This window comes from Chiloscyllium plagiosum, chromosome 30 (genome assembly GCF_004010195.1).
Source record: "Chiloscyllium plagiosum isolate BGI_BamShark_2017 chromosome 30, ASM401019v2, whole genome shotgun sequence".
Classification (NCBI taxonomy): Eukaryota; Metazoa; Chordata; class Chondrichthyes; order Orectolobiformes; family Hemiscylliidae; genus Chiloscyllium; species Chiloscyllium plagiosum.
The window spans coordinates 33,708,949-33,733,456 of NC_057739.1; the positions used below are offsets into that span (position 1 = coordinate 33,708,949).

General features: G+C 37.7%; 1 protein-coding gene and 1 long non-coding RNA gene across 7 annotated transcripts in view; one reads left to right on the forward strand and one right to left on the reverse strand.

Annotated features, from left to right (window-relative positions):
- cntrl (centriolin) overlaps positions 1 to 24,508 on the forward strand; it is a 118,580-nt gene continuing 94,072 nt past the window's right edge. For 3 of the 5 annotated variants that reach the window (XM_043720291.1, XM_043720294.1, XM_043720295.1), the window contains exons 1-10: positions 1 to 175; positions 7,548 to 7,667; positions 8,253 to 8,532; positions 10,110 to 10,243; positions 11,810 to 11,940; positions 12,244 to 12,385; positions 13,480 to 13,666; positions 15,812 to 16,005; positions 20,249 to 20,368; positions 23,097 to 23,322. In XM_043720291.1, coding sequence (XP_043576226.1) covers positions 8,316 to 8,532; positions 10,110 to 10,243; positions 11,810 to 11,940; positions 12,244 to 12,385; positions 13,480 to 13,666; positions 15,812 to 16,005; positions 20,249 to 20,368; positions 23,097 to 23,322 — 1,351 coding nt within the window. In that variant the 5' untranslated portion in view covers positions 1 to 175; positions 7,548 to 7,667; positions 8,253 to 8,315. The remainder of the gene's footprint in view (positions 176 to 7,547; positions 7,668 to 8,252; positions 8,533 to 10,109; positions 10,244 to 11,809; positions 11,941 to 12,243; positions 12,386 to 13,479; positions 13,667 to 15,811; positions 16,006 to 20,248; positions 20,369 to 23,096; positions 23,323 to 24,508) is intronic. The other 2 variants (XM_043720293.1, XM_043720292.1) reach the window with 2 other exon arrangements.
- LOC122564889 lies at positions 15,125 to 21,251 on the reverse strand. Of its 2 annotated transcripts, none has more exons than XR_006316037.1 (3): positions 21,173 to 21,251; positions 17,973 to 18,050; positions 15,125 to 15,282 (listed from the first exon to the last, which is right to left on the reverse strand). It is a non-coding gene; the product is annotated as an uncharacterized LOC122564889 (long non-coding RNA). The 2 variants fall into 2 exon arrangements; XR_006316036.1 differs by lacking the exon at positions 21,173 to 21,251 and adding an exon at positions 19,992 to 20,029.

The following is a 24,508-nucleotide window of genomic DNA, read 5'->3' on the forward strand; positions in this document are numbered from 1 at the left end:
GAACCGTTGATGTTTGGTTCTGGGAACAGCGGAAGGAAGAAGAGCAAGGAGACACGCCTCCCACCCTCCACAAACAAAGATGGCGTCGCCACAAGGCAGCACAATATCATATTCCTCACTTCACCTCACCCTTACTATCATTATGTGAACCGGCTGTGAGCCGAATTTACCACAGGTATGTTTACTGCAAGGAAACAGAGGCAATACTTTTTTTTCTAAAAAATGTTTAAATTACATTTCGCGGCCCATCAATCTGGCTAAATTCCAGGAGAGGGAGGCTGGTTGCCATGTCAACGGGAAGCCGACACACAGACTCTTAAAGCATTCTACCTGCATATGCAAGTTTAATGTTAAACTTTGGAGGGATTTCTTTTAAAACAATAAAACATTATCGTGATTTAATTTATCAGTTATTTTAAAAACAACCGTTTCATCTGAATTGCGATATAGGTATGTTACTTCTACCTCAGGGAGTGATAAGAGTAGTGTAAGGAATGGGCGATTGTGATGAGCAAATTGATGTATGGGACAAATTCTGCACTCGTTCGGTAATCCGCACCTGCAACTGGATTTTGTAAATCACAGACTTTAAAGACTGGTAATGTCGTCATTGTCAGGCAACTGTTGAGAAAGATTATGATCAACAATGTTCATGAAGTATATCCAGTTTTAAGGTTTAGGTCAAGTCAGACTGTTGAAATCAAATGAGATTTTGCAGCTGTGCATCTATGAGATTATGCAGTTAATTATTATTGGTTAATTTGGATAAGTACCTGAATAAGAAATATTTGGAGGGATATGGTCAGACTGCAGGCATGTGGATTAGTGGTGCTGGAAGAGCACAGCAGTTCAGGCAACATCCAAGGAGCTTTGAAATTGACGTTTCGGGCAAAAGCCCTTCATCAGGAGGGTCTAGTTTTGTTTGGCATTATAGTCAGCATGGACTGGTTGGGCCAAACTGTCTGTTGCCATTTTTTATGACTCTGACTATGGTTCAAAATTATTTGACTGTTGCCATAAAGTAGTATAACTACTACTTTATATTTGGAGTGTGGTTATATGTTGACCTGGTGATCTGAAATTCAAAATTGGTTTGTGCAAAATATTGCATATGGTAGTAAGTTTAAATAACATGTTGGATTAGCAAATGGCAACCCTAGTGACAGAAAACTTTACACTTGCATCACTTTTATTGTGGATCAGGAATAAACAAAGCTAATTTAATAATGATACAAAGACAAAGTACTGTGGATATTAAACATCTGAAATGAAAGCACAAAAGGTTGGCACTAATCAACACCTGTGGAAAGGAACTAAGTTATTAAGTCAGAGTTGTACAACATGGAAACAGACCCTTCAATCCAACTCGTCCATGCTAACCAGATGTCCTCAATTAATCTAGTCCCATTTGCCAGCATTTGACCCATATCCCTGTAAATCCTTTCTATTCATTTACCTATCCAGGTGGCTTTTAAATGTTGTAATTGTAGTAGCCTCCACCTCATTCCATACATGCTCCATCCTCTGCGTTAAAAAAAAAAGTTGCCCCTTCGGCCCCTTTTAAATATTCCTCTCTCACCTTAAAACTACGCTGTCTAGTTTTGGACTCCCCTACTTTGGGAAAAAGACCTGGGATACTCACCCTATCTGTTCCCCTCATGATTTTATAAACGTCTATAAGGTCAGCTCCTGACAGCCCAGGAAAAATAGTCCCAGCCTATTCAGCCTCTCCCTATAACTCAAACTGTCCAACCCTGACAACATCCTTGTAAATCTTTTCTGAACCCTTTCAAGTTTAACAACATTTCTATAGCAGGGTGACTAGTATTCCAAAAGTGGCCTAATCAGTGTCCTGTACAGCTGCAACATGACATCTCAACTCCTATACTCAATGCCCTGACCAATTAAGGCAAGCACGTCAAATGCCGTCTCCATTTCCCTGTCCATCTGTGACTCCACCTTCAAGGAGCTATGAACCTGCATTCCAAGGTCTCTTTGTTTGGCAACACTCCCAGGACCCTACCATTAAGTGTATAAGTCCTGACCTGACTTGCCTTACCAAGATGCAATACCTCACATTTATCTAAATTAAACTTTGTCTGCCCTTCCTCAGCCCATGAGCCCCTCTGATCAAGGTCCCAAGGGAACCTCCTTCACTGTCCACTACACCAATTTTGGTGTCATCTGCTAACTTACTAACCATTCCTCCTATGTTCACATCCAAATCATTAATGTAAATAACAATAAGCAATAGACACAGCACTAATCCTTGTGGCACACTGCTGGTCACAGGCCTCCAGTCTGAAAAACAACCCTCCACCGCCTTCCTTTAAGCCAATTTTGTATCTAAATGACCAGCTCCCCCGGATTCTCAGTGATCTAACTTTGCTAACCAGTCTACCATGTGGAACCTTGTTGAACCCCTTGCTGAAGTCCATGTAAACGATGCCACGGCTCTGTCTTCATCAATCTTCTTGTCATTTCTTCAAAGACTCAATCAAGTTCGTGATACACAATTTCCCACACACAAAGTCGCATTGATTATCCCTAATCAGTCCTTGCCATTCCAAATACATGTAAATCCTGTCCCTCAGAATTCTCTCCAATGATTTGCCCATCACTGGCATGTCGTTTCCCCAGACTTTTCATGAACACTTTTCATAAATAATGGCAAGTTAAATGTTTCTGTTGATGACCTATTTATCAGATCTTCAAAAGTTAGAGATGTTCTGATTGTGGATATGTTTGCCAAGCTGAGAAGTTGATTTGCAGACATTTCGTCCCCTGTCTGGTGACATCTTCAGTGCTTTGGAGTCTCCTGTGAAGTGCTGCTGTACTGTGTCTTCTAAAATTTATTTGATTCTGTTTCTGCATCTTCGGGTTGCCGGTTCCAGTTATTTGTTGTAGTGGCCGGTATATTGGGTCTTGATCTGTGTGCTTGTTAATGGAATCCATGGCTGAGTGCCATGCTTTTAGAAATTCTCTGGCTGTCCTATGTTTAGCTTTTCCTGTGATCACTGTGTTGTCCCAGTTGAATTTGTAGTCCTTGTCATCTTTGTGTGTGGCTAAGAGGGACAGCTGGTTGTGGCATTTTCACTACATCACGAGAAACCTGGAGTTGTTAATCTTGTTTACATTTTCTTATTTAACCTATATTTCCTAATCATCCTGTTCAGAGGTGTTACTACACGCTTCAAGAACTTGGTGGGACTTAACCAGGTCATTTGGGCCAGGGATAGGGACAATATCACTGTGCTACAAGAGCCCCCCTAGAGTTGTTAACCTAATTTTCCTAATCAGCCTGTTCAGCGGTGTTATTACACATCATTGGAACAGGTGGAACTTGAACCTGGGTGTCTCAGTCCAATGGTACCACTGCATCACAAAAGGGCCCAGTTGTAATGTTTACCCCAAATCACACATGGTTGTGTCTCTTACATAGTGATGCAGTAAAAGGATACTATTGTTAAAAACTTTATTATACATTTTTTTCCATCACCAGGAAAACACCTATGTGGTTAATGAAACATTAAATGAGCAAACCCTGTTAAGGGCAGTGCTGTCATCTAAAGAAAATTAGGGGGGGGGGTAGGGAGAGAAGGAACAGACTAAATTGAGTTGGAGCGTGAAATAAAGCACTCTATCCCTCACGGTGCCCACCTCTCCACAAAGGCACTAAGAGCATTGGTTGACACCACGTGTCCTCTCTAAGGACACCTAGGTTCCAGTATAACTGTGGAAGATGGTCATGCAGTCGGCAGAAGTGACTGCCACCACAGCCCACTGCCTGGATCTGTTTATTGCTAGGCTGGTCATGTGTAAATTGAACAAATATCAATGCATTGCTATGTAACAATGACAGTGGTAAGTATGGAGAATGCAGAGATCCCTTGCTACTTTCCATATATAATCCTTTGTATTTAATCTATTTTCCTAATCAGCCAGTTCAGAGATGGAGCAGGTGGGACTTGATGGCAGGTTTCTTAGTCCAAGGGTAAGGACTCTAACACTGCACCACAAGAGGGATCCCTGGAAGTTGTTCATAGAATTAACAATTATTAGCAACAGCAAACAATGGATCAGTGGTTATGGTCTGAAATGTTGAATCATTTAAGTCCAGAACTCTGTAAAATGTCTAATCAAAAATGGACGTTCTGTTCTATGAGTTCATGTTGAGTTTTATTGTAGAGCTATAAGAGGCAGTGAAACTTCATTTTTGGAGCAGATGCCCGCTGTTTAAAAAGTCATGAGGGTTTAAAGATGCATTGTACCTCTTTTTACTTGGTTGCAGTTCTTGACACCAAAGTCTTCTGTTACATCAGCCAGCCGTAAGGGCAATGAAGCTCTCAATCTATCTTGCAGCCTGGGGATACCATTCTTTCAAGCAACAGGTTGGTGATAGGTCTGGGGCCTCGGTCTCTCTCTGTGCTAGTTAGCTCCAGTAATTTTGTGACTTGAAGTTCAGCAAAGCAAGATAAAAGATGTATGTGATGGTAATTTGTTGTCTGTTTAAACTGTGAACTGCTCCCCCAACTCTAAGCAGTGTAATTGTCTATGTCAATGTGAGTGGTGTATGTATCTTGTTCATTCATGGGATGCAGAAGGCGCTGGTTGGGCTGCTTGTTCCTACCTCAATTGTTCCTTCATAGTCTGGTGATGAGCCACCTTCTTGAAATGCTCCACTGTGTGTTACAGGAGTTCCAAAGTGCTACTAGGGAGGAAGTTCCAAGATTTTGACCCATAGGTCAATATATTTCCAATTCAGGATAGTCTGTGTGGCTCGGAGAGGGAACTTGCAGGGAGCAGTGCTTCCATCTGCTGCCCTTGTCCTTCTAAGGGGTAGATGTTGTTGATTGGAACTAGGCAACTATGGATGAGCAATAGATGCTGGCCCAGCTAGAGATGTCCATATCCTACAAAAGACTGAAATGACACACTGGGGGTGCGACAGAGAACTGAAGTAACAGAGGTGACTAAAAACCTGGAGTTATGCATATGATTCAAATGGAGACATTTAGTAGAGTATATATTTATCACCCATACATCGAGGAGATCCCATCATGAACAGCAAACATATTGAATTGAAGGATGTACAAATAAGTTGCAGGGCGTTTCATTTGGAAAGAGTGTTTTGTGTCTCAGATGGTGGAAAAAGAGGAAGCTGTTACAGTTTTTGTACAGGAAGGTGCCATGGGAATGGGTCTTGGCGGACATTGAGGGGGAAACCAGGTTGTTATGGAAGGAAGCTTAAAAATGTGTTGCTGGAAAAGCGCAGCAGGTCAGGCAGCATCAAAGGAACAGGAGAATGCGTCATGTTGCCATGGTCTGGCGATGGAGGAGGCCAAGGACCTGTATGTCCTTGGTGGAGTGGCAGGGGGAGTTAAAGTGTTCAGCCATGGGGCGGTTGGGTTAGTTGTTCCGGGTGTCCCAGAGGAATTCTCTGAAACGTTCCGCAAGTAGGCAGCCTGTCTCCCCAATGTATAGGAGGCCACATCATCGGATGCAGTGGATGCAGTAGGTGATGTGTGTGGAGGTGCAGGAGAATTTCTGACAGATATGGAAGGATCCCTTGGGCCTTGGAGGGAAGTGAGGGGGGAGGTGTGGGCGCAAGTCTTGCATTTCTTGCGGTTGCAGGGTAAGGTGCTGGGAGTGGAGGTTGGGTCGGTGGGGGATGAGGGAGTCGCGGAGGGAGTGGTCTTTCCGCAACGCTGATAGGGGAGGGGAGGGAAATATATCCTTGGTGGTGGGGTCTGTTTGGAGATGGGAATGTTCCCTTACACAGGTGAAAAAGACGGAAGGAAAGGGAGTATGTTGTTTGGTGTGGAACTGGCTGAGAATGATATGTTTAAATGTACAACCTGGCAAGATGGAAAACGAGATTTGAAGAACCATTGAAGATTTGGAAAGCAAGAGAAGTAATAAAAGTAGAAATGAGGTAATAGGACGGATGTTATTAAAGACACTGTTATGGGTGAAAGAAATCCTCATTTGAGAAAAAAGGAAGGTGTATCAAAACTATTTGTATTGCAGGTGGCTTTCTGAAATATTTGTGACAGAGAAACTGGAACAATGGAATAGAGTTTGTACAAGAAGAGGGGTTGGTGGAAGTATGGTCAAGGTGCCTGTTATAAATCATTTGATAACCTGATCCAGAAATGAAGATTGAGAAATCAGAGAACATAGAAGTGAAGATAGATCATATATAGGAAACGGAAAGAAATGTATTTGATCAGCTTGTTCTTGTAGCTCGTCTTATTTATATATTTGTTTTCATTCTGTTTTTGTGCTCAAGGCTTTGAGGAAATTTAGAATGGGAGAACTGAGCATTTTTGCTTTTTCTAATATATGTTTTCACTGCTGTGTGTACTATAACTGTGAGTATTTGAAATGCAGATTCTTTAATGCTCAAACAGATCAGGTCTGAAGAAGAGTTGTAACCACACTCAAAACATTAACTCTTTCTTTCTCTGCAGATGCTGCCAGACCAGCTGTGTTTTCCCAGCATTCTGTGGTTTGTTTCAAATTTCCAGCATCAGTAATATTTTGCTTTTGTTACAGGTCAACTCCAGAATTTCTTAAGAGTGAGTGATGTTCATCGGACATTTTGTATTTAAGAACTGTATTATTGGGCCCTGTTGTGGTAATTTCCTTGCCTCTGGATCAGGAAGCCTAGTTTCAAGTACCACCTGCTCCAGAGGTGTATCTGAACAGATTGAATAGAAAAAAGGTAAAATGAAGGAAAAATGTGTGATCTCTCTCCTTGAGCACTGTTGTGATTTGAATGTGTTCAAGTCCCATCTGGACCACACTGTGAGAGGTTTTACAGCATGGAAAGAGGATCTTCGGCCCATCCAGACATGTGCTATAACATGTGTAATGTAGATTAATTAAAACTTCTAATTCAACCATGCTGCGTTTCTCTATACATTCGGTTTTTCTATAATGTGATTGTTGCATTCATGTACAACCCCGTGCTATTGAAGACTTGTGTTTTAGAAACTGCGCTTAGTGTTGGCAATGTAATCGTGTTTGAGAAGTTTGTGCTTTACAAATAGCGACCACAATTTGTCAATCATGTTACAGTGAATTTGTATTGAGGAAACGCGCGTCATAGCAGAATGACCTGTATGTGCTTCAACGAACTTGACCCCTCCCCCACACCTCCAACCTTAAACTTGATGACCATCAGTGGCATACAATAAATCTATTTAATATATAATTCCACCTATAAGAAGAAGAGTGCTGTCTTGAATACTCTTGCGACAGAGTGGCATTACTTTGTTCCTGAAGACCTGGGTTCAAATTCCATCTGCTCCATGGATGTGTTAAAGCACATCTGAACAAGTTGATTAAAAGAGCTGTGATCTTGGGGAGGTGATGACACTGACAATATCACTGGACTAGAATTAGGATATCAATCAGCAGATCAATGCATTGGAAATAATCTTGGAATTAAGTTACATTCTTTTATCTTTATAACTGTGGCTTTTTCTGGAAACTCTCATGCCCCACAGATTGACACAGATATGATGACATGTTCTTGACAGATTCCCTTCAAATAAGGAGCCAGTGGACTCATTAGGAAATGAGTTGTGATATTGCAAGTGTGCCACTCAAATACTACTGTTAATTCTGTTCTGGAAAATTGGAAAGACGTCTGATAACGGGTTCGTAAATTGTTGATGTCTGTATGCAGCAGTTTTGTACATTTGTATGCTTTTCTTCTATTATAAGTTGCAACTTTTAATTCATTTAAGAAGTTCAGCTTTGCTGACGGGATCCGAGCCCATCACTAATTGCTCTTGAGAAGGTGGTGGTCATCTTGAACCTTTGCAGGACATTTGGTGTAGGTACGCCCAAAATATGTCAGCAAGGAAGTTCCAGGATATTTACCCAGTGATATTGAAGGGATGGGAAATATTTCCATGTTAGGATTGTGAATGACTTGAAGGGGATTTTGCAAATGATGGGATTCCCATCCATCTCCTGCTTTGGTGCTTCTAAATGGTAATGGTCATGGGTTTGAAAGTTTTGATGAATTTCTGCAGTGCAGCTACATTCATCCAGGCAAGTGTGGAGTATTCCATTACGCTCTGGCATGTGTCTATACGTAATAAGGTTAAAGACATGCTGTAACCTTTACTTTGCTACTCTTAAATTTAAGGACTGTCCACAGAGGTGAGTTGAGTTGTGCACATTAAGAATATCACTAACACATCTTTATTTGAGTTGTTGTTTTATTGTCCATCCAGATATATATCAACTTGTCATCACGTTTCAAAACATTTATACTTCACCCCTGTGCTGCTAACACCATGAGAAAGAGAACTCCACAGCAACTGGCAGTCACTAGATTGCAAGCATCCAGAAGTAGTATGCAAACTCCAGTTTCCTCAGTCTTAACTCCAAGAACTAGATCACCATCCCCTGCCAGCAGGTCTCATACTCCAGATTTGTGTAACCAAAGCACTGGTATGCAGAAACTTGACGTCAGTGAAAATGAATCTGCCGTTGCATATGTTACTGGAAAGAGTAAGAAATTTAAATGTTTTATATCCAAGTCTAGGATATTAGTTCAGATTTTCCTAGATACTTGTACCATTATAATAATGTGTGTCCATTCAAGACTGCTGAATAGTGCAAAAGCAAAGAAATTTTGTGTACATAATATAAGCCAACACTTAAGCCTCCATGTTTTCCTGACATTTTTCGATATTGGCTCCAGTGGCACATGTGATTGTATGATTGTTTAAGTGTTATTTTTCTGACTGCTAAGTCATTTGTTACAACTGTTAGAGGTTTTTGCTTAAATTATTAAAGATGGGCTGGTTGCTGACTGAAAAACAGGCTTAGCACTCCCATAGAATCTCCACTTTCAAATTTATGACGTGATGCTGAATGAAGGGCACTGATAAATTCCTCTGAGAAGTGATTAGCCAAATGGGTGGAGCAGTTAGATATGTGTTGTCTTGTGGACCTGCATTAAAGCTGATTTTCAAACATAAAATTGCCACTGAGTATTCATAAACTGACATTTTTGTCAATAATTTTATTTTCATTTATTGCCATCCAATGTGCAATATAATTTTCATTACAAATGCAGGAAAATATGGAGAAGTATATTGCTGAAATGGTCAGTTTGCTTGATAGCAAAAAGGAAAATTTCTGATCTTATCATTGCAGGAAAATCTGGGCTATGCTATTAACTGCAAGTAATTATTTGGAACTTATATTTTTGTCTTACTACAGTATAGGAGTGCTCCAAGTGGTGTGAAATTACAGTCTAACTACTGTGATACTTCATTTCTCTAAATGTTGAAACAGTGTTGCAACATCTGGATTTATACCTAATATTTCCATGAGATAATTATCAATATTGTCTGTGCTCTTAAAGAGAGTGTTGAGAAGGAACACTGTGTTATCCTTCAAGGAGAAGGAATTACTAAAGGAAGAGTTATATTATGATTTTTGTATACAGTTACAAAAAGTTAACATTTTTGAATAAATTTTTCAAATTTGTTTAAAAGCAAATTACTGCGGATGCAAAAGATCTGAAACCAAAAGAGAAAATGCTGGAAAATCTCAGCAGGTCTGGCAACATCTGTAAGGAGAGAAAAGAGCTGACATTTCAAAGCTGACAAAGGGTCAGTTAGACTCGAAACGTCAGCTCTTTTCTCTCTTACAGATGCTGCCAGATCTGCTGAGATTTTCCAGCATTTTCTCTTTTGGTTTCAAACTTATTTCCCTGTTATCATCTTTTACTTAAACATATGACTTTTCATCACTTCCCATCCCCCTCACCTGATCTTATCTCGTATCTTGATTACATCTTTTAAACGATTCTCTGTTTCACAGACAAGCTTCCCTCAAGTTTTAAAGCTTCAAAATTCCCCATTCGCTAATTTTGCCTTACTCGGAGGAAAAAAATAAGATGGATTGCATATTTGTTTTGATTTTAATTCCCACCTACTGAAACCCAATTCATCACATTTTCATGTTCTCCCTTATCTGCTGTCTGTCTGATACATTCTTTTTCCATTATGTCTTGTTATATGCTTAACTAGGGTTGAAAATTAAATGTTAACTTTGAATTTTTTTATCCTTTTCAGATGTAAACAATAAAAATATCGGAGTTCGCTATATCACTGAGGACCTAATTAAAAAACAGTCACATGAAGGACAATTTAGTTCTGTGCATTCTCTCAACTTATGTCTGTCCAAGGAAACAGGGAAAAAGTTTAAGGTAGTACATAGGAGTTAATGGAAGCAGTGATCCAAATGTGATTTTAAAATTGTCTGTCAAAATTATATACGTAGTTTCTGTTTAATAGGAAATGGACAGTGTCAATATTTGGCAATAGTCCAGGAATTTCTACAATCTGCATAATGCCCTTTGAACTCTGTTCCATCCTCCTTCGTGCAGAATTGTATTACATAATGTCTCAATGCTTCGATAATCTTTTTAATATTATGTCTGGATAAGCAGACCATTGACAGACAGTTGTGTGTTAAGGATAGTTATAATAACTGCAATACCAGCGATAACTTGTATATCCCACCCAATTTAAAGTAAGACTTCATAAAATTTAACTGTTCCTTTATAAATGTTTCTATAATGACAATTAGTAAAATGCAGAAGCTAGTTTTACTGTCTTGACTTTATTTAGTAGGAATGGAAATTAACTTACCTTTTATACACCAAACCTCTAATTGCTCTGTGTAGTTTATTTGCAACACCCTGATAGTTATTGTTATCTTGGACTTGGCTGATATCTGTCAGCTGTGATGTCATAATTTGCTTTCCTGTCTATTTAAAACACTTGTATGAAGTCCTGGTCTAGCCATAAGTAGAAAAAATAGGTGTTGTAATTAAGTTACATGGAGTGATTAGAGGACTGTGCGTAAAAGATAATAATTGTAATATTGTGTGTTAGCTTTGTTCAGTAGGAATGAAAGTTAAGGCTAATAATAAACAGTTTCTTTATTTTACCAAAAAATAGAAAAAATGTATCGCATTCTCTGCCATACATTCATGTTACTAGTCTGCTAAATTCACTAACATGCTGGAGGCATTTCATTCATTTTCTGACCCAGAAGACTGGTTTAGCGCAAAACCTAAAACTTCAAATTTTTTTAAAAAACTTCATTGTATTGGTTCTATTCTATGCTGGTTCAGTAGCTAGTCTCAAAAATGAAATCCCGTGACTAATAAATGGCAGTAACTTGTCACAATAATATGTGATATTGATTTTAAATTTTGTTCACAATATGATATCATTGAGTGTTTCAGAATTTACTGTGAATTCCTGTTTAGTTCTATGCCATGAAATGCAGGAATAATCAAATAGAATTGATATCCTTCTCCAGTGAGAAGATGGGAAAGCTCTTATCAAACAATCATTATTCACCAAATAAAAACCAAAGGAATTGTGGATGCTCTCAATCAGAAACAAAAACACATTATTGGAAAAGCTCAGTAGGTCTGATAGCATCTGTGCAGAGAAATCAGAGTTAATGTTTCAGGTTGAGTGACCCTTCCTCAGAGTTCTGTCACAGAGTTCATCATTATTCACCCTTTAGCTGCTGCAAGACATAGAGCAAAATACATTTTGACCTAAAACTGGAATGTTTTAAGTTCTAGCTGAATGGATATTCTGCCTGAGAGTGAATCTACTTGTGAAGAGAATAAACAAAATAGAAAGCTCTTGAGAACATACACTTACTACAGAGTAAATGTCCAGGGTGGAATACAATGCATGCAACTTTCCTTATATTGTTAGCTGAAGAATCAATAGCGTTTTATATTCAGTTTATAGAAAACCTGGAAAAATGTGATCAGTTACTGGTCTTGAACCTGAATAACAATTTGATTGAGAAAATAGAAAAACTGGACAAACAGTCTAAACTTCGTGAACTTAGTCTTTCATACAACCGAATTTGGTGAGTAACTAGAGATACATGCAGCATTTTCACTAATGAGAAAAACAAAAATTAAACTTGTGTGGTTAACTGTTCTTTATTTTAATCCCATCAGTAATTTGCATCTTCAAATAAGTATTTGATGAACTTTTGGTAGATCTTCTTTACTGATGTTATACTTGATCTTGGCTCTAAGAGCAATACAGCTTTAATTTGTTGCTAATTGGATGATATTAAGAGCATTCTCTCTGACTTTACCTATCTGGGTAAAGCACACATGTTTCATATCACTGTTCAATAAATATATGTTTTTTCTGAATTTAGTAAAATTGAAGGTTTGGAGCACATGGTGAACCTTCAAAGTCTGAAGCTGGCTGGAAATTATATTGAGCAAATTCCAGTTTGGGTTGGAAAGAAGTTGCGATCCCTTCGCATCCTTAACCTCAAGCAAAACAATATTACATCGGTATGTTGATTTCAATTTGACACATAGGAATATGCATACAAGATTTAAGCTTTGAATTTAGGTGTTTAAAATAAACAAATTGAGTCAAGGAGTATGTACAAAACTGTAATTTGTAGAAGGGGAAGTTTGGAAATATTCATTTAACATTCCTCCTTCAATAATGTAAGGTTTTTTGAGGCATCAAAATCCAACAAATCTGTAATCAGACAATCATTATTGTCATTTTTTGAAACCAATGAAACTGCAGTTTAGAAATCAGAAGACACAACTGTAAAAAATTAAACTTCAAACTTCCAAAAGCATGTAACAATACGAATGACTAAATGTTCAGTGCTAGACCTGAATTTGAGGTTTGTGCTCCTGGCTGCAATATATTCCATTCCATATGGGTGGCATAGTGGTTAGCACTCACAGCGCCAGAGACCCGGGTTCAATTCCCGCCTCAGGTAACTGACTGTGTGGAGTTTGCACATTCTTCCTGTGTCTGCGAGGGTTTCCTCTAGGTGCTCTGGTTTCCTCCCACAGTCCAAAAATGAATGCGGGTTAGGTGAATTGGCCATGCTAAATTGCCCGTAGTGTTAGGTGAAGGGGTAAATGTAGGGGAATGGGTCTGTGTGGGTTGCTCTTCGGCGGGTTGGTGTGGATTTGTTGGGCCGAAGGGCCTGTTTCCACACTGTAAGTAATCTAATCTAATCTAAATGTTAAAGAAACTTGGGTAACACTGGAAGATAAAGAACAGACGGCTCAATTCGATATTCAGTATTGACATTGGGATTTCTAAAACATCTATAGGCATTTTGGGTAAAGGACACTTTTCTTCATCACATGCTCAAATTACTGTATTCAGTATCACAACACAACTGGAAAAACTACTGTGGAAGATAAACTGTAATTTGTATTTCTTTTAACGAGCTGATAACAAGGTAATAAGTAAGATTGAACTAAACAACGTTTAGTTTGACCATTAGAGACTGGATTTATGATTTTAAAAAACCCATAATATTTTTATTCTTGCCAAGATGATTAATTTTATAGACAACAACACTGGATGTGTTCCCTGTGATAATTTAATATTTTACTGTCTTATTGCTTAGCTCCAGGATGTAGCTAAACTGAAACCTTTGAAAGAGTTGACTTCACTAACCCTGGCAAATAATCCTGTTGCTCGTCTTCCACATTACCGATTATATGTCATATATCATTTACGTTCGTTGAATTGCTTGGATGGACAGCTCATAACTATCCAAGAGAGGCAAGAGGCTCACAAACGATTTAATTTAGGTAAAGTAAATTCATAAATATTTTATCCTAAAATACTTCAACTGTGTTTGAATAATAGTGAAATTAAATTAGACATTATAATCTGGTGGTCAAGTATACCTTGTCAATGGTTAGATCTTCTAAATATGACAAAGATTAGCTTGTGTATTTCTAAAGCTGAGAACAACGAAAACTATTTTGATGCTTTTTTTATTAGATTTTTAAACATTGCTTGAACAGAATCACAGAATTAGTACTGTGCATAAAGGGCCATTTTGGTACATTGTGCCAGCACCCTAGTGCCAATCTCCTTTTTTCACATATCCCTGTACAATATTTCTATCCAAATAGTCATCCAATGCCCTCTTGAATGTCTCAATTGATGCTGCCTCCATCACATTTCCAGACAAGGCTTTCCATATCCTAACTACTTGCTATGTGGAAAAGATTTTTTCACTTCACTCTTACTTCTTTTACCATCACTGGAAATCTATGCCCTGTCATTCTTTATCTTTTACAAGCAAAATAAGCTTTTATCTTTCTAGTCTATTTTGAAAATCTATACAGATTCCTGAAGAAGTGCTTGTGTCTGAAAGTTCGATTCTTCTGCTCCTCTGATGCAGCCTGACCTGCTGTGCTTTTCCAGCACCACATCTTGACTCTGATCTCCAGCATCTGCAGTCCTTACCTTCTATCTACCAAATCTCCTGTCAACCTTCTCTCCAAGGAAATCTTTCCCAGCCTCTTAAATCTATCCTTATGACTGAATTTTCTCATTCCTGGTATCATTCTAGTAAATTGCTTCTGCACTTTGTCCATTGCATTCACATCTTTCCCATACTGTGGTGTCCATAGCTGTACAGAATACTCTAGCTGAGATATACCAAATGTCTTGTATGTATTCAACATTACTTCCCATTCTTCACTCTATTCTCCTAATAACAAAGCTGAGAACACTGTCCTACCATCTTTAATCATCTGTGCACATATAAACCTGAATTCACTTTTGAATTGTACCCCCTATTTTATATTGTCTTTTAGTGTTCTTCTGACCAAAGTCACCTCACATGCTTCTGCATTGAAATTCATCTGTCACCTGTCTACCTCCACCAACTTGTCAATGTTCTTTTGGAGTTTCAAACTGTCCTCCTCACAGTTGACTATTATTCCAAGTAAACAGTAAAATCTGTGTAATTGTAAAAATATGTTTGGAAAGATTAACAGAGTTCATAGTTATAAGGGAGCTTATTTAATTAGTAGGCATCAATTTAATCAATATGTTTACTCTTACTTTATTTTAGATGTATCATTTGGCTGTTTGAGCTTGTGTGCATACCTAATTTGATGATTCAAACTATGCCATCAGTTGAATTAAAACCATCAATCACATAACAACTGATTCTTTGAGGGGTACTGATGGTGATAGTCCCTGTTAGGAGAGAAGAAACCTTAATATCAAAGATCAACTTCTGACGTCTCAACCAGCATTTTTTTTTACTTTTTAAACTATACATTTGAAATTGCCTTTACAAAAAGCAAAAAAAAAATGTAAATGCCCAAATTCTGAAACAAAGTAAATGCTGGCAAAATTCAACAGGCCAGCTAGCAGTCATAAGAACCATCACTGCATTGAACATCTGAAAAAACAAAGCAGACAAGTTAATGTTTCAACTGTGATCTTTCATTAGAACTGGAGAATAAATTAAAGATGAACAACAATCAGCGGAACAGAGCAAAGGAAATGAAAGGGTCCAGAAAAATAGAAAATACATGAGATGAAACATATATAGAACTGCATGCAAAGCAGATAATATTAAGTACTATAGTAAAGTAATATGAGAAAATAGGCATAATTAAAAAGGCATATAATAATGTGTTACTCGCTGAGACAGTGTTTGGGGTAGGAATTAAAGGTAGCAGAAGTTGGTAAGATTCAGCAGGACACTAAGAAGAAAATGCAGCTCAGGTTTGCAAACTCTGCTCCCCCTTCTCCTCTTAACATGATGTTCCAACAGCTCTTCCCGAAATGCAAATTCACCCATTCCATCATACCATGTCAACAATAGACACGATTGTGATTTCCAGAGATAATTCAGGTCAATATTAAAGCCAGAGAGATGGTCTTAGCCAAGTTTACAAACCATTTTTGTTTTCTGCTCTGTGCAGAAGAACTCGAGAAACTTGAGAAGGAACTAGAAAGCAAGACAAAAGAGATTGAGCAGATGGAGCAGGAGCAATCTAAGGCAAATGAGAATATTAACTGGCAGGAACAATTGAACAAGTCACTTAAACAGGAACAACAAAAACAGAAGAACAGCTACAAAAAACTGGAAAGAGAGGTGGAAACCAAGAATGAACTGGTATGACTTTGAATTTATTTTTACATTAATATTCAATTAATATTTGCCACCTGCACATTTGTCCAGGACATTCTACCAAGAGAAACAGAAGACCTAGTAGAAATTCCTGAGGAACCCTGCTTCAGCCCAACATATTAACTTTTACCACCACTCTGTTTCCTATCACTCACAGAACTTTGTATCCATACTGCTACAGTCCCTTTTGTTTCATGGGCTTCAACTTTGCTGAAAAATCTCTTATGTAGCACTTTATTGTATCTTTTGTAGGCCAAGACAACTGTGTGAAATTTATCAAACTCTATTTACCTCTTCAAACAACTCAGTTAAATTTGCCCTTCAGAAATCAGTTTTCTTTGTGCTATAAAAAGACCTTAGTTGTATTACTACTGGACAAATCAGATCTCAGGCTGAAATCTGGCTTAATAGATTTAATGTAGGGTTCTTTCATAAAGCAATGCTATACATTTTTCAAAATAAAATCCCATCTATTCCCAACACTCTAATTTTATAGTACTCCTACCAAAGAGAGCTCCCATCTCTGTTACATCTAAAGGTTTGATTTAACTTTTTCTTTCACTTCTTGGTCTTAAGAGTTTGATAGCCCTCTCCTTGATTATTCACGCAATTGAACTTAAGACTTTCTTGGCTTCAAAAAACTGCTTCAGTGCTTTAAAAAACAGTTTTGTTATAAAAATTTCAAACTATGACCCTTAGATTCGCCCTATTTTCTAACTGTTCTGAACTAGCTCCAGAAACTAAAACAGGAATTTCAGGAAAAGCTCCTGCACATTCGCACAGATCTGTCTGGCTTCATCTGTGGAGAGAAAGCAGTTAATGTTTCTGTTCTGACGAAGGGTCACTTGATCAGAAACGTTAACTCTGACTTCTCTCCAAAGATGTTGAGCTTTAACAGCAATTTCTGTTTTTATTTTTGATTTACAGCATCTGCAGTTTTTTCAGTTTTTATTTAGCTCCAGAAACTGTTCTTACATCTGACTCTATCTAGGTCTTCTGCAAAATGCTACTGAAAGCTTTCAAATATGTGGGTTTTTCCTAAGCAAAACAAAAAGTTGTTTTTTCTTAACCAAAGCAAACTAATGCGTTTCAAGTTTTGCTCTCTCCAATTATAAGACTCTCACAATACAGAGAAACTTGCATTATCCTCGCCTGAGGCCCTCAGTCAGCTGTTCTCTGACACACTGGTCTAAAATTATGCTGCAGAATGAGTGACAGTTTACTACTAAACACTCTCAGACATAGACCAAAACCCACAGGTCACCCATTCTAAATCCAAACTCTTTTTTAAAAAAATGATGTTAATACATATAGAAATCACATTCCATATATCATACTTAATTCTGGCTTTTCCACGTGATTCTCAATTTGTCCTGGATTATCATGGCTAATAATTTAGCAACTCCACAGAGTGTTTGAAGTGTTCAAAAACATATCCAGATATGATCAGTGAAAATCAAATTTGCCTTCAGTGTAATGTATACTTATGTACTCTTTCCAGGTGTTTATAATTGGTGCTGACAGCCTGTACTTGCTCTTCTTCCTTTAGCTGGTATCATTGGTTGTTCACAATTCCCTCCCTACTGCATGCTACATCTCTGTTCCCCAGTGAAGGTAGTTTGTGAAAAACAAATGTGTCACTCCTCTTTTTCTGTAATCAGCTGATCTGTCTGCATGTTGAACTGTATAAAGCTTTTGTTTAAACAGAAGCAAATATGCACTTTACTTCAAATGCTATTCTTATTTGCTCGCACATTTAGAAATAATGACAGCTGCAAAGTTTTTTAGCTTGTTCAAACAACTTGTTTTTAACTGAAATAGTTTACAAAAACCATGCTGCTAATGTGTTTGATTCTCAAACTTTATTGAATGTTGCATTTTACTCATTCTTTAACCTTTGCTTTTTAATAGTATTTTCTGCCAATGTCTGTTGTGCCTCGCGGTAAATTTACCTTCAGGTGTCATAGCATGTAGCTGTCTTGTTGTATGCAACAGGGATCACACACAGGATTTCAATGGTTAACATGCTTCTGAAAAGAGATACAACATTATATGATTGGCATAACATAAGACAATGTTTATTATTTTCTTTATTTAGTCCTGGGAGATGGGCATAACTGGCTTGGCCAACATTTTTTATCCATCTCTAATTGCACTTGAGTGGGCCATGCTGAGCTGGCTTCTTGAACTGGGGTTGCCCATGTGATGCAAGTATATCATGTTAGGGAAGGACTTCCAGAATTTTGACCTAGTGATCGTGAAGAAATGACAGTTTAGTTACAAGTCAGGATGGTGTGTAGCTTGGAAGGGAACTTACATTGGAACACAATCCCATCTCCAAGATGTTGTTGGTTCAGAAGAAGCTATCTAAGAAACCTTGCTGAATTATTGCAGTGCAACTTGTAGATGCTATTCTGTGGCAGGGGTGAAGGGAGACAATAATGAAGGTGATAACTGTGGTGCCAGTCAAGCAGGTTGCTTTGTTCTGGATGGTTTTGAGCCCCTTGGGTGTTGGATTTGCACTCATCCAAGTAAGATGAGATTATTCCATAAGTCTCCTTGTTTGTTCTTGCAGATGGCAGATGGGCTTTGAGGAGTAAGGAGTTGAGTTACTTAGTCCAGAGTTCCCACCTTCTGTGTGCCCTTGGAGCCACAGCATTCAAATGCTTGATACAATTTTACTGGTGGTCAAATGGTTATGGTTAATGCTGGAGTGACTTTATACCTTTGCACTGGGGACATTTGTGGCTCAATGCTAATGCCCCTTGTCAGAAGTGAGCTAGAATACCTAGGATTGAATTCCACCTGTTCCAGGTGTGTGTTAACATGTCTTAACGGGTTGATATAAAAATATCTGTACTTTAAATTGGTGCCCTAAAACGAACAGACTTTTCATAAGCTAACTTGCATTGTAAGTAAGAATTTTGTAACAATCAAAAATTGATGCATTTGGTAAAAGAATAAAGTTTGCCAAATATGACTGATGCAATGTTGAGCTGAAATGAACAAATTTTCTTCCATGGATTTTAATGTATTGAGAAGCAGTCCAGATTTATGCACTGCGTTTGCCTGATGGTTTATGGCATTGCAACAGGTTCCTGAGGTCATGGAAGAATTTAAATTGTGAATCTTGGAGTCACTGGAGATTGATGTGGACATGGGTGACGAGTGATCAGGACTTTAGTAGGGAGCAGGATATATATATATATATATATATATATAGTAGGTTTAGAGTTAATCTGGCTAATGGAATTGATAAGTTAGTTGAGATTTATGTTTCTTTGTTTCATTATACTAAAAATTACAGAAGTAACATTTTCAAAAATATCCCATGTGTGATCGCTGTTCATGACTGTAATTTTTGATTGCGTGGTACTTGTGATTTGATTTGTATGCAGAAAGATTTTGAATAACAAAGTGGAAAAATCCGTAACTACATGTGTTGAGCTATTAAATATTAAAATTTGTTCCTTTTTATGAGCGATCTGCATACATAAAGTATTACTTATTTTGAATAGTGACTGTTACATAGAAAATAATGCCTCTGCATATGGCCTACAAAACTGTTGGAAAATGAATTTGGGCTCTACAATCATTACTTTGTTTTTAATTTAAAAATATGTTTTGTTTGCAATATTAGACTTTGTTGTGGAAACATTATTCGCATCAGATATGTTTTCGACTGCTGATTTAGTAAAAAAAATTATATCATGAATCAAAAACAATAGACATGAGCAGCATGACACCTGAATTTGTTGTCTCATAGTATTCTCTTTTTATTGGATGATCACCTGCGCTTCTGATTTTGAATCTTCAAGATGCAACTTTAGTTTGTCAGGAATCAGAGAATCTCTACAGTGTTGAAGCAGGCCATTCATCCCAACAAGTCTACACTGACTCTCTGAAGAGCATCCCACCCAGAACAACCCCTTCCCTGTAAAACCACATTTCTTATGGCCAATCCACCTAACCTGCACATTTTTGGACTGTGGAAGGAATCCGGAGTATCTGGAGGAAACCCACACAGACACCAAGAGAATGTACAAGTTCCACACAGACAGTTGCCAGAGAGTGGAATTGTATCTGGGTCCCTGGCACTGAGGCAGAAGTGCGAACTACTGAGCCATTATGCTGGCCTACAAAAAAGAAGAGCACATTTCACAAAAAAATGCATTTGTTAGACATAACGAAAACTTATTTTTTCCTATTTTTACTTTTTTTGCTATAGTTAAAGCAGAAGACAGCAGAGTTAACAAGGGCATGTCATAAACAGTATCAGCTGGAGCAGGAACTAGCATTTTACAAGATTGATGCTAAGTTTGAACCATTGCATCACTTTCCAGAGGTGGTAATGTATGACCTTACTTTATTAGATTGCTTATATAGATAGTCATTAATTCTGGTAGAATGTCCAACTTGATAGAATAAAAGTGAACAAACAATTATTTATCATGTCTATTTTATATTGACCTATTTTAGAAATAGCAGATGCACTAGTAACCACTTTCTAAAATTCTGAGACTCTGGAACATCTCCTCCTATGGATTGGAGGGTGGATAATGTAGCCCCACTATTTAAGAAGGAAGGCAGACAGCATATTATAGACTGATTAGCCTAAGGTTGGTAGTGGGAAAAGTGCTGGAGCCAATTCTAAAAGATGTAATGGCTGAGCACTTGGAAATATTATGGACCAGACCAAACCCCCACAAAATATATCAAGGTAACAGCCGAGACCCCAACTTTTATTTAAGGCGCTGTGTTCCAGATAAAATTCAATTGGTCCACTACAAAGCTTCAAGCAAAACACGCTTTATTTTTGCGTCACAATTAGAATGCAAACAAAAAAAGAATTGGCACAACTTTAACTCTGCAAAAGTGAGTACTGGAGATTAGAGTCAAGAATGTGGTGCTGGAAAAGCACAGCAGGTTAGGCAGCATCCGAGGCTTTTGCCCGAAATGATTTTCCTGATCCTCAGATGCTGCCTGAACTGTTGTTTTTATAGCACCACACCTCTTGACAACTTTAACTTTATTAAAATATTTAATAAAATAATATATTATTTAACTACTAATGATCAACTGTTCCAATATAGCAACATCCCATAAACACATCATTAGCAAAGAAAAATTCAACAAAACAGATTTTCCTCACTTGCTATCTCTTCTAGTCCTGGAGAAAGGAACGCCGAATGAAGATTTCTAGCAGCAGTGAGAGAACTTGACGTTTTTGCTATAGCAGAGAGGGAGAGAGAGAGAGCTGTATCTATTAGCTTCAAATCCCAACTTAAACTGAAAGCAAAACTAAAACCCTGGATCTGTCAGCCAGACTCCACCCACTCGTGCTTCTGTTGTCTAATTTAAAAAAATACACTCTGGGAGCTCAAAACTGTTTACTCACTGCTTTTGAAGCACATTCTGGTACCACTGGCAACACCTCTCTGCAAGAGAAGCAACACAGAACAAATCCCTCTTACAGATACAGGACCATCACAAGACAGTAACAAGATCAGATAGTTGGCATGGATCTGTCATGCTTCACAAATTTGATTTTTTTTTAAGGATGTAACTAGTACATAAGGGGGAGCCGATAGATGTGGTTTACTTGGGCTTTCAGAAACTTTTGACAAGGTCCTATACCAGATTAGCATACAAAATTAAAGTGCATGTGATTGGAGGTCATGTATGGAAATGTATGGAAAACTGGTTGGCAGACAGGAAATAAAGAGTAGGAATGAGTAGGTATTTTTGAGTGGCAGGCAGTAACTAATGAAGTACCGTCCCAGCTATTCACAACACTTATTAATGATTTAGGTGTTGTGAAGCTACATGTCTACATGTCTAAATCTCCACATTTGCAGTTGACTCCAAAGCAGGTTTGGAGGGTTTACTGTGAGAACGATGCAGATTTGGATTTATGATTTGGAAAAATTAAGTGTATGAATACCTGTCAGATGCTGTATAAGGTGGATAAATATGTGGTTATCCAATTTGGTAGTAAAAACAGGCAGATAGATTATTGTATGCATGGTGATAGACTGGGCGGGGCCCATAAAAGAGAGATGGGTGGATGCAACAAATCCTGAATGTCCTCATACACCAGTTGCTGAAATTAAGAATGCAGGTGGAGTAAGTGACAAAGAAGGCCTTCGTACTGAAAGGATTCGGGTACAGAAGCAAGGATGTCTTTCAGTAACTGTACAGGGCACTGGTAAGATCACACTTGGAGTATTCTGTACAGTTAGAAATCTATCAAATTCTAACAGAAAGTAGTCAGCCTATGGAATTCTCCACTATAGGAAACTGTTGTGGCCAAAATATGGAAAAATAAAGTCTTAGGCCTAAATGTGTCAAAGGATATTGGGACAAAGTGGGAACAGTACTGAGTTGGATGATCAGCCATGATCATATTGAATGGCCTACTCCTACTTTGTGTTTCTGTGAATAATATCATGGCTGACCTTCTATCATGAATCTATTTTCATGTCCAATTACCATGTTGAATCCCCCAACTGATAGCAAGCAAAATTAATTTGAAAATCTTGACTAGCTCCTGGCAACCAATTCAAGCGATTTGGCAGAATTCTGGATCATGTCTATCCATCTGCTCAGCTGCAGAATCCATGTGAGACATAAAAGGAGTATAAGATCAGATTTCTGAGAGCATTTTGATAATTATTGTAGAATCTGAACATAGTCAGAAGTATTTTGATTTTATATTATTCTTTTGGTCAGAGATGTGCAATCCTATTTTCATGTGTTTTAGCCTTTTTGTTGGCACTAAATAAATGTTTTGTTATGTCATCAATATTTTCTATTCATACTAATGTTTAGAATGCTTTCATCAAAATCTTTATAATGCTGTTCTCACAAATTTATTTGGATATGGCTTAGTGATTTTATGTAGCACAGAGGTAATTGAATCTTAGATGTAATAATCTGTACCATTAGGAAATAAATAATTTAATTTACATAGCAAATTTTAGAACCACAGAATGTCCCAAAATGCTTTACAGCCAATTAAATACTTTGAAGTCTAGTCCTATGTAGTATTCAGAATTGAACTTTTTTTTTTACAGAACTCTGAATTTGAAACAATCCCTAATGAAAGCCCATATATTGGGAAGGCCAGGTACAAGAGAAACCTCTATATTCAAGAGGAACATATTACTGACCCAGTGCAGCATGGTAAAGTTGGAAAAGTTCAGTTTGAACCTGATCAGGGAAAATGTGAAGAAGTGAGAGCAAAACTTTATCAAAACTTGGATGTACAACTGGAAGATAAAGAAAAAAGAATTCAGAAAGGTAAAGAGTTGTAGCATTACTGTTTAGAATTATGCACTCATTTTTAAATAGTGAAAGGTCAATTAATATAGTTTAATAAAAAGTTTAAAAGTAGAGAAATTTTCATGGTGTGGCTCTCAAGAATATTTTAGTTCATTACTTTAATACTAAAATCCATTTAAGAATTCCCAATATAATAAGTTAATCTCAGCACCATACAAGCCTTTACAAATCAGAATTCTCTCAATTTCCATTCTTGGTCTCGTAATCCTGGTGAGAGGATTCCCAGTTGGTGTTGGTATCTGGATAATGGGAGAAATACAATAAGTGATGATTTCTCCTACTGTTGTGATCCAGCTGTGCCTTCTAGAAAATATACCTGGTGTGAATCAGATATGGAATGGTTCCACCCACTGGTTGAACAGCTGATCAGCATTCAAGATTTTGTCAGATGTTAAGAATAACCATTCAAGCGAGGTAACACCACTGGAACCCTTAATTTCTTTAAAATTATTACATAAAATTCAATTTCTGAAGACCTTATTTTATGCTCAATACTTTTTGAAAATAAATTAATTTTGAAACTACAAAATTCAGCAACTCTCCATTCTTAAAGGTCAAGTCTATAAAGTAAACTAGTTTTTGAAATTATTTCATTTTTAACATGAAATTGCCAAAGTCTGTGCCTTTTACAGTGACATAATAAAATTGTGAAATTGGTGCAATGCTATAGGTCAATAAAACTGGATCCTTGTAAATGCAGGATGATTAGGATGTTAATACAAAAGTTTTAACACATTGAAATATTTTTTCAAAAAATCTTGAAGCAGCACACATGAAGTAGGAGTATGGTATGTGCAGTATTATGATTGAAGGAGTGGATTCCAATGTATTATGTGGATGTACCTACTAGAGAAGGTGCAAAACCTGACGTACTCTTGGGAAATAAGGCAGGGCAGGTGACTGAGGTGTCAGTGGGGGAGCACTTTGGGGCCAGTGACCATAATTCTATTAGATTTTAAATAGGATAAGGATAGACCAGATCTAAACGTTGAAGTTCTAAATTGGAGAAAGGCCAATTTTGATGGTATTAGGCAAGAACTTTCGAAAGCTGATTGGAGGCAGATGTTCGCAGGTAAAGGGACGGCTGGAAAATGGGAAGCCTTCAGAAATGAGATAACAAGAATCCAGAGAAAGTATATTCCTG